This window comes from Canis aureus, chromosome 34 (assembly GCF_053574225.1).
Source record: "Canis aureus isolate CA01 chromosome 34, VMU_Caureus_v.1.0, whole genome shotgun sequence".
Classification (NCBI taxonomy): Eukaryota; Metazoa; Chordata; class Mammalia; order Carnivora; family Canidae; genus Canis; species Canis aureus.
Window position 1 is genome coordinate 13,548,438 of NC_135644.1, and position 14,591 is coordinate 13,563,028.

Consider the following 14,591-nt stretch of genomic DNA (forward strand, 5'->3'; position numbering starts at 1 on the left):
GTTTCCTTAGATTAAGTTGAAGGATTAGAAGTCCGTTTAGAAGTAACCCGTCCATCCACCACCACGCTGGTCTCCATGGAGGTGGAGGGCCCCAGGGCAGGCTGCCCATCCAAGATGGGCAACTTCAGCATGAAGAGGATTTTTGAGCTAAAAGCAATCAAATCCCAGCAGATGGGGAAAAAGCTCTTTACCTTCCCCCTCAACTGCCTCAAAGAATATAGATGGAGGACCTGCCCCAGGACGAGGCCTAGCACGGCGCCTGAGTACAGCGTGATACCTACCACCTGGGTGGTGGAGACGGGGAGAAGGCCCCTAGCAAGACCCGTTGGATCAAAGTCCTCTCTCGGTCCCACGGTTCCGAGGGGCCCCGCAAACGTTTGTTTACCAAACATTCATTTTTTTTCATTCTTCCTAAAGATCACATCCCTTCCCTTTGAAGACCCGGCCCCCTATTCCCTGTGCCTTAGTTCAAGATGACATCTGGACCTCATTTTGCCTGACTGTCTTTCAAATGTCCACGTCCGTGTGGGTATTCCCCATAAGTATGCTGCTAAATTTAATTTTCTCCTTTTAATCCGTCTCACGTCAATTTGATTCTCAATCCAGCTAGAAAGAAGGACCCTGAAGCACAGAGGAATTCTTCTGCCCCAACATAAAACAAATAGAGGAAATCAGGATCATTCCAAAGCAAGAAGTGGAATACTTTTTAGATTGACAGTGTAAGGAAAGCTATTCAAGGCTGGGGCCCTTTTTCTTTTTTCTTTTCTTTTCTTTTTTCTTTTCTTTTCTTTCTTTTTCTTTTCTTTTTACCACGCTGTGTAGTAGTCTATGCTGATTTTTTTTTTTTAATTAGAAGCATGTTTTGAAACCAGAATATATTTCTTTTAATTTCCTCAATGGTGGTCATTGACACTGGTGGTCATTGATCCACATTCATATTTAAGAGGAAATGCCACTGAATTCAGGAGAAATCTATTTAACCAGCATGGTATTCAACAATTGCTGGAAAGGCTTAGCTCTTGTACACTGCGCCAGTGTCCTTGCTAAGCAGGTATGTTAAACACTTAAATGTATAATTTTCTACAGGCACTTTGGGTAAAAACAATCTTTCTTCACGTCTTCCAGCAAACCTCATTATCCTTCTTGTGACCCTTTGGGCCTCTTATTTTCTTTTGGCTCGTTTGCAAGTTGAAAAATATTAACTGCATCTCCTGCTTCAGGAAAGGTTGCCTGGCTACTGCTCCCCACTTTTAGAGTGAGAATTCTTGTACTTTGCCATTACTACCTTATTCTCATTTGGAAGACTAAGAGGAATGCATGGAAGGGCATGTGTATTAATTTTGAATAACGTTGAGCCTAAATTAAAAGGCCAAAAGATGTCATTCACCATGAAATTGGGAGAAAGAGGCTGTCAGACATAGGATTCCAGCTTTTAAGTAAGGTAGGGATAAAGAAGAGTAAACAAGAGCAAGAATGCCCAAGGGATAGGCTATCAGCTTCATTTCTCAGCTTTCAAAATTATCAAGAAAAGGAAAACTATAAAATGGTAAAAATTTGCAGTCAATATTGAGGTCTATATCTCATAGACCTCATGGTGAAATCCTGAAAAATAAAGACTTCAAAAAAATTTATTCAGTGACTTTTTTTTTTTTTTTTTTTTAAATCTCTATCTCTAGTGAATTCCAGGCATTCTGATCCACTAAGTGGGAGGCATAACACATGAGACATCCCTGGGGACCTTGAACTAGGAGATGAATGAACACAGAAAGGCATCTGCCTGCTTTAGCATTTCTCAAAGTGAGCTTCTACTGTGTAATGTTTGGAGGGATTACAGTAGGACTTCTCAGAGCCTTCAATATGTTAGTAAACACTGGGAATCATTTCTAAGAATGGGGTATATTATGCAGTGGCTCCCAAATTTATCTGAAGATACCATCTTGGTTTTGTTTTTCGCTTCGCAGTTGTGTGTCTGTTTTTGGAGGAACAGTTTGTGACCTTGCAGACTAGTATAGCCTGGAACACACTCTGGAAAATGCTAACATGAAAAAATAGAGACATATTTGGACTTTAAAGAATTTTAGAAATCTCTTCATCAAATATTTACTAAGTGCTTCAATGACCGAGAAATGGTATGAGGCCCCATCATACCAGGCAGTTCTAAAACTGTGCTTTTTCATAGCTGCTAATAACCAAAAAATGGAAGAACCCAAGTGGCCATCAACTGACAAACAAGAGGTGTGATAGCCCCATGATCAAACACCATTCAGCCATAAAGAGAAATGAAGTACTGACACATGCCATTACATGGACAAAGCTTGAAAGTGTTATGCCGAGTGAAAGAACTCAGACAGATAAGGCTACATATTATATAATTCCATTTATACAAAATGTCCAGAATAAATGCTAAATCCATAGAGACGGAAAGTGGAGAGTGGATAGTGGTTTCCAGAGCCTGGGGTAAGAGGAGAATGTTCTGGCATTAGTGATGATGGCTGAACTCCCTTGTGCATATACTAAAAACCACTGCATTTTACACTTTAAAAGGGTGATTTTTATAGTCTGTGAATTTTATTTCGATTAAAAAAAGATGGAATCCCACCATATCAAAAAGGTTACCCCTCCCATATTTTAGGAATTGAGAACGCCACCACCTTTTCTGGTCAACAGTTATATTTAATGAAGATACTAGCTGTTATTTACAGAAGATATACATACATACAATTCCTACACATGAAAGGTAGCCTAATTGTGAAAAGAGGAAAAAAATGTACTCCAAAATTACATACTAAATAAAATAAATAAAAACTAATCATTTGGCACAATATCTATTATATAGCAAATAAATAACTCTATACCATTGATTGAGTGAACTATTTACAATCTATTTGAAAGTGCAAAACAATTGCTGAAAATCAAGATATTTGTAATAACAATTATGTCCAGAAAATACGCGTGTGTTTTATTTTTAATCTGTAACAATAATTAGCCAATAGTAAAGGTTTTTAATGCCCAGGAAAATACTTTAATTTTGAAAAATGTTTTGTGCATATTGTGCTCTTTTGAAATGTTTTGTTTTGTTTTTTAATCTGAACGCTGGCAATTTTTAGAACCTTGGAGTTTCTTAGTGGAATTCTTATGTATGTAATCCTGATTTGTAAGTTTAAAAAAGTTACATTGTAAACATAAATATTATTCTATATATCATTCAGAAATTACAGACCAGTCCTCCCTAAATTACATAAGTAGTCATCATGTTTTACAGTAATGTGGTCGGGTTTAATTCCTTCAGAGGTAAGATTTAGAAGATGCTAGAACACAGCTTATGCTTTGGATTTATATGATTCCTCAACACTTTCCAAAAACCCCATGCTCCAAATCAAGGTGTTGAGGTAAAAACTGAAACTATGTCACCACAGATGTAGCCAAATAAACCCTATTTGTAGCACATCTCACCTTGTGAACTCTCTGAGAAAAACTGTCAGGGGCTTCTTACCGCTCTTGACAAAGGTATTTCTACCAAACCTTCCAGGTGGGATTTAATTTACATTTCAGCAAAGAGGATGGCACGATTGGGAAATAAAAGTGTGACTACAAATTGGAGATTCCTAAGCTAGAGTGTGAACGCTTTATGTAAGTCAAAGAATTTCTTCTCTTGTCATGACGCTGGTAAGCTGCAGCCCTGACATGTCTCGGGGGGCCTTTCTGCTTGTTTTGCAGAATTTTCTAGTGACAATACAGTCAGTGGTAGAGTACATGGCATTTCTGAAAGATTGTGGACTGGAGGCAACCATTGTTCTGGGCACTTTAAATGTCTATGGTCGGCGAGGCTCTAATCTGTGTGACATCTGTGATAAAGTTCTCTGGTTGTCAATCACATTTAATTGCCGTACATAACTCCGGACGTCCTGATGGTTCTTATTAGCTTGAGCTGCATCAGGATCTGCGGAAAGAGAAAAAGCGCACATTGGTGTTGCCCAATATATGCATATACGATACAGCTTTATTTTCTCCAATTATTTATTCTATCCAATTACTTATTACATCTATCGTGGATCCCAAGGTCTCATTGAAACCTTTCCACATACCATATTCATCGAAATGTTTCCACTTGTTCCCTCTCTCCCACCCTTTTCTTCCCTGGGATCACCTTTTTGATCACTTTCCTTTGTATTATATGTTGTAAAAAAAAAAAAAAAAGGCAGCAAATAAAAGTGAAAGCATCACTTGATAGCTCCTGGTTGTACATTAAAGTCACTTTCTCTGTCCCTCCCACTCGCGTCTGACACTCAGCTCTCCGCCCCCCTTGGATAGGTGAGGACTGATGAGGACTGATGGCAAAAGACACAGTTTTCGTTAGGTCCCAACAAAAGGGCTTAACACCTGGGCTGAAATGAAACAAGGCAGGGCCATCAGCAGGTCCGGCCCTCCAGACGCGGGGTCGGGCACCGCTGCAGCCCTGAGCCCCTTCCCAGGCCTCGCTGACGTCACAGCTGCTGCTAGGCCTTCCAGGGATTCCCTGGCTGATGGGGCCTGTTCTGAAATGCCAGCTACTGCTCTTTCCTCACCTGCTCCCCCACGCACGTGAGTGCCGGAAATCTGAAGGTAACAGATTTCTCTGAAACCAGGCTGAAAGGCCCATCAAGTAAGTGCCCACAGCCCTCCACATGTGTGTGAATGAGGAAAACCAAATGTGAGGGTGATAAACTGGAGACATGGGTCCCCCGGGAGGTGACTTCCCAGCTCCTGCACGTTGCTGCCACGGGCCAATGTGCACCCCGAGTTGCCAGATCTTCCCACTGTTCTAGAGAAACGAGAAGTCTGGATTTCTTTCCTGGGAATTCTTGCCATTTCTTCATGGAGACGTCATTTCCAAGCAAGAGGGGGAAATGGTCTGTTTAGACACAGCACCTCTGCTGCTGGGTCTCCCGTGGGTCACCAGCGGAGGACTCTTATCTAGCGGGCACGGGGAGGGCCGAGCCCGGGTCTAGACTCCCGGCCAGCGTCCTTTCCCTCATAACACCCTGCCTCCTGCAGGCCATCCGCTCTTCCTAGATCCACGCATCCCTCCCAAAGACAGTTGGGCTGCCATCTGCATATGGGGTGGAGAGGAGCCTTGCAGGTCTGAACGCAGAAAAGCAGAGAGAAGATACAAAGGCCCCTACGCACTCCCAGAAGAAACTCATCAGTGTAATTATCACATATAAATAATACCACAGCGCTTAATTCCTCGCTTTTCCCTGGCAGTGTACTCTACATGTACAATATACTGTAATTACATTGTACATATTCCCACAGTGTTTACGAATCTATTCCTATAGCTTTATCTATAGACTGTTGACTTCAGCACTGAGCAGCTGCTGTTTACCAGTAGTTATTGATAACTTCCACAAATGCAGTGGATATTTTATGTATAGATATATAATTCACCGCCCGCCCCCCCCCCCCCCCCACTTCTCTAGGAGAAGATGGAGGAGAATGTAGGATTTACGCTTATGGAACAAAACATATGACAGTTCCTCTGTTCTTAGATCTCATTGAGAACCTTCTCAAGGCTATGATCCCTCTCAGGCAGACAGAATTTGGGTTTCATTTCAGGAATTTCTTGGACCCCATGGAGGGCCATGGATTCATGGGCCTTGTTGTAGACCAACATCACTTACATATTCTCAAATTCACGTGTATAACTGCTTTAAGACCATGTCTTTACACGTACAGTAAATGACTAGCTGAAGAGATGTGAGACACTTTAATTCTTCTAGAATCCTCACAGGAATGGTTGACGATGCACAAGACTATTCTCATTTTGGAAGGACGAGGAGGCACAATCATTTGAATAAAAAGTTTAAAGGTCTACTTCCTCCCCAAGTAAAGATTATTTTTCCTAGTTTTTTCCCCTTGTATATTAAAAAAAAGGAACATTTAGCAGTTCTGGCAGGCTGTGTTAGCAAACTCTCACTTTGGGTAAGTCTTGGGCTGGGAAGGGTAAAGATAGCTCTGATCAGTAAACTGAGAAGCTTTTAGTCTCTTAGCACAAGGTTTACGGGAGGGGATGGTACTGGGAGCCCCACAGTCATGTCCATCTCAAATTATCACATTGGCTTAATAAGCCAAATGACTTCAAGTGACTCATACAATGAATTTAGCAAAGAACTTCATAGGGGCCACCTTCTGACTCCCAACCCTGCTGGAGGTAGCCAAAGCTCCACCCCCACTGAAAGTCCCAGCCCAGGAGACAGTCGCACTGGTCTGGCACGATGATCTGGTGCTGTGATGCAACTCAATCCCAACCAGTTTACAATTGCTATTTATTAGCAGTAATAGTTTTATATTAAAGCATTGTTTAGTACTAGTTATTGTGCTACGCCCAGATTTAGGAAGAACATCTTAAATTTGCTTGGGAATACTAGGAATATAATATGAATTCCTGCTATGGGGCCTTTTGCAAATGTGTTATACACATCAATGCATTCTTGCAACACCTCGAGAGAAAACAAATATTATCTTTCCTGGTTTGTAAACGAGAGAACCGAGTCATCAGGGGTTGATGTGAGTTTCTCAACATCAAGCAGTGAGTCATAAAGAGAGTTGGTTTGAGGCGGGATTTGCTGGCAATCATGCCTTCGCTGTCTCTAGCCACACTAGAAAGAGCACATGTATTCTCTTTAAGTTCATTCATAAAATAATATTCTTATGGTTACTTTCTAGTTTTACGACAGGAAAATCCTTCCACTCAAGGCCTCTATCCCATGGGAAATCAGGGTTCAAACTGTCCCCGACACGATCAGATATTGTCCAGACTTCTAGAACGTCTCAGTAGCCTCGTTATAAAGGACTCAATCACCCAGCTCTCGAGGATATAGCACGCAGCAGCGTTTGACTTACTGAAGGGCTGGCTCCTGCAGAATCGCACTGTTCTGGCAGTATTTGCAATCATGCGCTAGAAAGAATAAAGAAAATAGAAAGAATGAAATGCAGGTAAGCTTAGCATGTAATCCATACAGGAGAACAAACCATTATTTATTTCAGTAATAATTGGGCCCGTGAAAAACAGCCTGTGCTGAGACACCGACCATCTGGAGGCAACGTGGATGTCTAACCGGTTTACTCACATGGAAGAGGCACCTACAGTCACCCACACAAGGTGCCTCTCAGAGGAGGGGTACCAATGGGAGAACTCTAGTCCTACTGTTCTGCTTGTGCCTCTGACATGAAAATCAGTCTGTTGTTTCTGAGACTGTGCGTTACTCCTCGGGACTGGTTTTCACCATCCCTTCTGGAGGTCACTGTGAACGTGTAAGAGAATCCGTGACGATCGGAGATTCGGAGAAGGGTTAGCTTGTCACCTTCCTCGCAGGCAACAGGACTCGGTGATGAGGAATGAGATGACGATGCACAAGCCTATTCCCATTTTGGAAGGAAGAGGAGGCCTGAATACAACCAAAATATCCCACTTATGTGTTTTTGTAAACCCTGTGCATTACTGACCCTTCCAACCTTCCAGCAAAAGTGTGCGTTTTAACGTTAATCTTAATTATTTTATTTCCTCCCTCCTCCGTTTTTCTTCCTTTCTGATTGTAACACTAATGCGTGCACATTGTAGAAAATGGGAAGATGCAGAAAATGTTAAGAGCAAAGTACAAATCACTTAGGATATCACTTCACAGGGTCACTTCATTAATGTTTTGGTGCATTTCCTTCTAATGCCTTAAGAAAAAATGTGCAAAAGCATCTTTTTCAAACAACTGAAGTCATAGTTTACATACGTATTTCTGTTTTGATATAAATTTTTTCACATGGCCTTGTGACTGTTTTTCATGCACTTGCATTTTAAGACATTTAAAAGATGAGTAGGTATTCAGTCTTTCGGGCAGATTGTAATTTATTTGACCTTTATTACTTTTGTCATCAAGTGATCCTCTTAGTTTCTTTGTAATGTTTTGGTTGCCATAAAGATTTAGAAGGGAATTTTTTTTTTTATATATATTGTGTTCAATTTAGCTTAAGACAAAAGAAGAAAGGAGGAAAAAAAAAAAAGGGCAGAAGCATGAGGAAAAACATCAGTAAGACCCAGGCACCGTTTCCCAGCCAGGATGTCCATTTCTTGCTCAGGGTATTTTAAGGGTAGCTGGGACCCCCAGGCTCTGTGTACTGTCTCGGGACACCGTGGCTGCTCAGACTCTAAAGGGGGTCCCGCAGAGACGGGGATTAATTCTAACACTAGCAGAAAATTGATAAGGCTCCAGCCAGGAAAAGAGATTTTCTTATCTCCGAGTAGCTATGTAATGCCAGTCCTTGCTTTCCTCTCTCATGGACCCTTGGCTGCCAAAGTATAGAAAATGACTTCGAGAAAGCGTCTGTAGTGTTAAAACAACAAAAAACAAGCAAACAAAAAGCCCCAGCCCTTTGGCAGGAAAAAAAATTCATAGAGGAGCCGAAGCTTCACAGGTATGTACATGTGAACACTGATAACACCCTGCTGGATACTATGGCTTTGAGGACTCCGGCAAGCATTAAGTGACACGTGTCTGCACTGGATAATTTCTCATACACAAAGAGGCAATCGGAAAAGTTATGAACTTTGTTTTCATAAAAGATCCATGTCCGTTGATCAGCATGAGAAATATGTTATAAATACCTCCAAGAAGACGTAACATACAATGTATAATTAGCCTCTGGTATACGGAGCCCTGAAATAAACAGGAACTATGATAATTTTCCTGCTAATTTACTTTAAGTTGTTTTTTCACTTCTCTGGGCTTTGCATCCGAAGGGCACAAGTATATTTTATGTAGAATTATTGTAATTCTTCAGATATTGAATGGAGTGTAATTACTGAAAACCCTGGGGAATGCTGCCAGTGTGCCCCTCTGAAGAATAATAAAACAATTAGCAGGGGTCAGAAACCTCTTCCTATACCATTTTGTAGGGAGCAATTGTTCTGCGTTTGAGTTTTGAAAGCTAAAACATTTCATTCTGACTTTGGTGGAGGACTACTCTTTACAGCTATACTCGGAGGCTTCGTAATTTTTAGCTCATTATGTGGTTTAAAATGTGAGAACAATTGTTTAAATCAGTAATTTCCAGCTCTGGAGTTCATTCTGCCTTTCTAAATCTTTGATTAATTTCAACAATGGTTTTAATTTTGACGTATCCTTTTTAATTGCACTCCAAGGTAACTTCGGTTTAACTCTGAGATCCAAATCTGGCTTTGCCAACGAGGCCCACTGTTTGCCTTGTGAGGGGGCCACGGTGCAGCTGCCACGTGGGGACCCTGGCCACGGTGCCGCAGTGTGTGCGACCCGCCGCCCGGCCAGGGGACGCTCGGTCCCGGGCTGCCCTCCCGCGCACCAGGGGCACCTGCGGCATGCTGCCAGAACCGCGCCCGGCGACAAGCACCCGGGGGCCAGAGGCTTCGGACGTCCCCTTCCTCACGGGTCTGCAAGGGGCACGTGCCTTTTACAGCCTGCCATCCACGGCAGCCTCCCGCCCGTTGGGGACACCGGTCAGAGCTACTCATCCCCGCCGAGAACAGTCCCTTTCATTTTAGACATCTCTGACTGTTCAGAAATTTCTTCATCGGGGATCCCTGGGTGGCTCAGCAGTTAGCGCCGCCTTCAGCCCGGGGCGTGACCCTGGAGACCCGGGATCGAGTCCCACATCGGGCTCCCTGCAAGGAGCCTGCTTCTCCCTCTGCCTGGGTCTCTGCCTCTCTCTCTCTCTAGCTGTGTCTCTCATGAATAAATAAATAAAATCTTAAAAAAAAAATAAATATTGCCAATTTCTTTAGCAATTTCTCAGTCTAACCATGTAGCAGTTTCGGGTCTCCTCAGGGCAGCCGCGAGCATGGTGCCCGAGATGAAGCCAATCAGGATGCAGAAGAATGATTATTGCCTTCCTTGGTCTGAGGATGCTACGCAGCTGAGCCCGCGTGGGGAGCTGCCGCGAGCTGAGGCCCTGAGCCTGCCGCACGGCCTCCCGCTCCGTAGATGCGCGTCCCTCTCTTGACCCGAAGTGGAAGGTTCTGCATTTCTCTAGAGTCCTCCAGGCCTTCCGCAGACTTGAGCCTTACGTGTTGTTTTGGGCGGCGGACGGCCAGTTATTCGCCGGTGTTGGCAGTTAGGGTTGAGGAGCCACGGGCTTTGCTGTCCAGCGGCCCGGGGCCGGGACGGAGCCACCAGGGCGCCCAGCCCGCCCGATCCCGCCCGATCCCGCCGAGCAGTTGGCCTGCCGGAGCCGCCGGGCAGCTGTGCTGTGACGCGGGGCCGGTGGGAAAAGACCAGGTTACTCCAAGGCAAAGCTGCTCGTCCTTTTTCCCATCTCAGCGGACCTGAGTTCACGACAAGCTCCCTTTAGCGAGTGGCTCATGCGAACAGCCCCTGTGATGTGGGGGTGCAGAGAGCGGGGAGCGTTCCTACAGGAGGCGCCCTGGACCAGCGTGGGGCGCCCACCCCCCTCCTGCCCTGACTTCCCCGGCACGGCCCCCCCCAGGAAAGCAGGGCGCTTAGAAGGCAGGACCTGGGGGAGCGTCTGCAGCCGCACGCAGCCGCCGGTTTTCCGGGAACCACCTGCAGGCCCAGGTCTTCCGCGTTCCTCTGCACAAGCGAGTGCGTTCCCAGGGCGCCCCCCTGCAGGCTGCGACCCAGGGAGGGAGGCTCAGGAGGAAGAGAGGAGCTAGCAAGCCAGGGACTCTGTAACTGCCCTCGTGGTTTTGGTCCCTGAGCTGAGAACAGGGCGACGCAGAAGCAGATGTCCTTCCTGGGCCTGGCTTCCAGAATGCGCAGGACAAAGATGCTGCCCGCAGGACGGGGCTGCGCGCACCCAGCCTGGCACAGGCCACAGCCCTGAGGCCACGGTCCCAAGTGCAAGTGTCCCTCCAGCTCCGATGGTGAGGAATTCGCCTTGGAGCCCGGGAAGGGTCGGAGGGGCTTCTCAGACCAGGCCCTGCAGTCTGGGCCTCCCTGGTGGCCTTCTGTGGCCCCTGCCCGCAGGCCTGGGTTGGCCAACTCATGCCTTCACGCCTATCCAGGCAGGTCGACAGCCCAGCATGCCCTTGCAGCTGGCTCCAGCTCCTCCGTGATCTCTGTACGGATTCTGGCCCCTGGCCAAGCCTTGCCTCAGCTCTCCTGTCCCTGAAGAGGAGCAGACTCCCGAGCCTGTTTTTCCAGTTCAGACCAGCGGGCCCCGCAGGCAGTGCCACCTCGCACGGTCCCACTTTCTCGACCACCCTCCCTCCCACCCACAGCTGCCAGGACAGCCTCCCTCTTGGGCCGTGCTGCCTCTCTGCTCTGAGTCCTGTGAGATGTCAGGCCCCTTCGACGTGCCGCCCCTGAACAGTTTTTGTCTTTTGAAACTTCTCTTGCCCCTTGAGATCTTTGCCAACCTTGTTCTTAATGTTTCCCACATTGCCTTTTCTTTTCATATTTCTGCCCCTACTGATTTGACTCTGCCCCCATCCATAGGCCTATCAAAGAATCACAGTCGCTTTTTCCTTGTGGAACATGTGCAAAACCACACCTACATCACCTGATTATTTTACTCAGATCCTCGTATATTTAGGACAGGAATTTTTGTCCATAAGACCTAGAAATATAGATAGTCTCTCACGTGCAGAGATCATGCCCACGATAGCAACCAAGTAGAATTAAGTGCACGGTAAATTAAGTGCACCAGACATAAGACAAAGCTCCTGGCCCAGGAGCTCAGCCAGCCTCCACTATACACATCATTGGGGAAGAACCCTGAGCCCTGGCCCCTGGCCCTGGATCTTTAATATTCAAGAAGAATGTGACATACAGATATACACAGGTAATGTGCATGATGCTTGTGGTATATTGTACAGATCACGGTCATGGGACACCGGAGCTCAGGTGTCCAGGCACATGTCTAAGCACAGGCTGCGTATTGTTATCTCTGCATTCAGGAAAGGACAGTGAAGGGCAGACACAGCACCACGGAGAGGAGGGAGACAGAAAAATGTCCAGCCCAGAACAGAAGGCTAAGGGAGTCATAGACTATCAGTAATGCAAAATGCTGCTTAATCAAATTTTCTAATAAAATAGAAAAGATTCTTGGGGGCAGCCAGGGTGGCTCAGCGTTTTAGGGCTGCCTTCAGCCCAGGGCGTGATCCTGGAGACCCGGGATTGAGTCCCACATCGGGCTCCCTGCATGGAGCCTGCTTCTCCCTCTGCCTGTGTCTCTGCCTCTCTCTCTCTCTCTCTCTCTCTTATGAATAAGTAAATAAAGTCTTAAAAAAAAAAAAGAAAACATTCTTGGATCAAAGCTTTGATATATAAAATCCGTTAAAAATGCTTCAGTGTATTGTCACTCACTAGGTCCAACACTGGAATATGACTGAGTTATTCTTTTATTCAACAAATATTTCTTGCATACTTATGATGTGCCAGACACCTTTTTGGGTCCTGGAGAAATATCAGTGAATAAAACAGATCAAATACCTGGTCTAGGACACTTACATTCTAGTGGGGAAGATAGACAATGAAGAGGCAAGTAGAGGTTGTTTCAGATTATGAACCCAGCTGTCAGGGCAAAGTGATCTGTCTGAGAATGCTGGGTGTGGAAAATAGGAGAATGTTTGAAGGGTAGGCCACTCGGAGGAGGGGACACATGAGCTGATGCGAGAGAGTCAGACAGGTGAGGACTAGCAGGGAGACAGTTTCAGGCAAAGGTAACAGCTAGTGCAAAGGCCCTGAGGCCAGAAAAAAAAAAGAGAAAACGCTGGTCTTGCCAACTTGGACTGACTACAGAGGAGATGAAGTGTGAGGTGAGGCTGGATGGTGCTCAGGGTAACAAGTCTGGATTTGATCATATTATGTTGTATTTAACATGGTTTTGTTTTCCTCTTGATATAGCTGCATGAAGTTACCTCTCTCTGCATTTTGCTTTCGGTTATCTCCTGTGTTGCGATTACTATCAATATTTCATGTGTTTATGCTTTCACCTTCTTAACTGTATACAATCTCCTAAAGGCCAAAGATTATGTATTGGATTTCTTTATATTTCCAAGCAAAAGCGTTTGCCTGAACAGTCAACACAGATTGCATTGCTTTGAAACATATCTTTTGGAGAATCTGCATTTAGCCCAGTGTGTGAGTTCTATATAAAGAAATAAACTTTCAAGGTCCTCGTGTAGATTTCTGTTGTGTTGGAAAGTTCTGAGAGTTGGATGTATTTGAACATTTCAATTTTCACTTGGAGATTCTTTTATCCACGCTTGATATAAGCCTAGTGCTTTCTCCATGGATGTTGTAATAATATTATCGGTGATAGAAAACATATCGTTACTAATTATGTAATGCCATAATTAGTGACACAGAAATAAAAGGATTCAAAGCTTTTCTCTTTCCTCAATGAATTAGCTTCTGTTAATGTTTCCAGAAGTGAAGAAGCTGGCCCCATGCTTCTCATTCCAAATAAAATGACTATCTTAAAATAATGTTCATAAATAAATACACCTAAATATGGGTATGTCTGAAATAGAACCAACCTCCTAATACAGTAGCAACCGTGGCTATCAGCATGCTTTATGCAGCCTGGGATATAGTGGCAGCCAGCCAGCATATTATCCTCTAATCCATTGCTAGTCTACCTCCTAAATGTTATAAATATTCATGTATGCCATAGAAAGCTACAAAGGGCTTTATTCAAACATTTTTTTGAATACTCCTTTATGTTTCCCCCAAATGAAAGAATGTCTGCTTTTTTTTTTTTTGCATAAGGATCAGAGTGTGAATTCTCTTTTGTTCATACTCATAAATCCTGAAAACCAATATGCAACAAATTCTCTAATCCTCATTTCATACCTCAAGGGTAAAAAGGTTCAAAATAAAAATACTTAGGGCTGGCACAGTAGTCAGTAGTTTGCTGTGTCTGCAATGCTGCCACCAAGAACAGGCATCTGTGTTCCTGGCTACCCTGGTGACTTCTGCCCCTGGCAGGGGCTCCCTCTAGGGAGACCGCCGAACAGCCCCACAAAGGCTGCCAGCTGTGCTCACCACCTCGGCCTTGTGATGAATGATTGGGAAATGGCGTGGACATCAACCTGAAAAGAGAGATGTCTCCTTCCCTAAGACACACAGGGGCAGCAGCAGCCACTAGTGGGAGTTGTAAGTGGCAGTGGTAGTGTAGGGTGGGCTCGTTTACGGGGAGAGAAGGTAGGAAAGCTGACGACAAATGCCAGGTTGGCCAAAGCCAGGTTTAAAAAATATAATCAAATCTTCTCGAAATTCTGTTTCATTTTCTAGTAACATCGAACTCACAAAAAAGGCAATTTTAAAACTAAACTTTCTCATGGTGTATGAATGAATAAAAGGAGTGAAATAAAATTTACAGTTGCTAGAGTGGAGGACCAATAGTTCTCTTTCAGTATCCTTTCTTCCTTCTCTTTCATAGGAGTAGAACCCCTTAATTTTTAGTGGGATACATGGATACCCCAATAAGGGTCACATCTTCTAATTTTCCTTGCATGTAACTAAGTTTCCAGTCAGTCGAAGGTGAACCCAATGGTGAGTGCCACTCCAGGTCATGTCCTTACAGGGAAGGAGCATGTCTTCATCTTGTCCCTCTCCCCTTCC

General features: G+C 44.6%; 1 protein-coding gene across 11 annotated transcripts in view; it reads right to left on the bottom strand.

The window, feature by feature from the left end:
• Positions 1-2,652: 2,652 nt before the first annotated feature.
• RAPGEF4 (Rap guanine nucleotide exchange factor 4) overlaps positions 2,653-14,591 on the bottom strand; it is a 284,010-nt gene continuing 272,071 nt past the window's right edge. For all 11 annotated transcript variants that reach the window (XM_077883031.1, XM_077883030.1, XM_077883032.1 and 8 more), the window contains 2 exons: positions 6,883-6,937; positions 2,653-3,940 (listed from right to left, as the gene is read on the bottom strand). In XM_077883031.1, the coding sequence (XP_077739157.1) occupies positions 3,813-3,940; positions 6,883-6,937 (183 nt within the window). In that variant the 3' untranslated portion in view covers positions 2,653-3,812. The remainder of the gene's footprint in view (positions 3,941-6,882; positions 6,938-14,591) is intronic.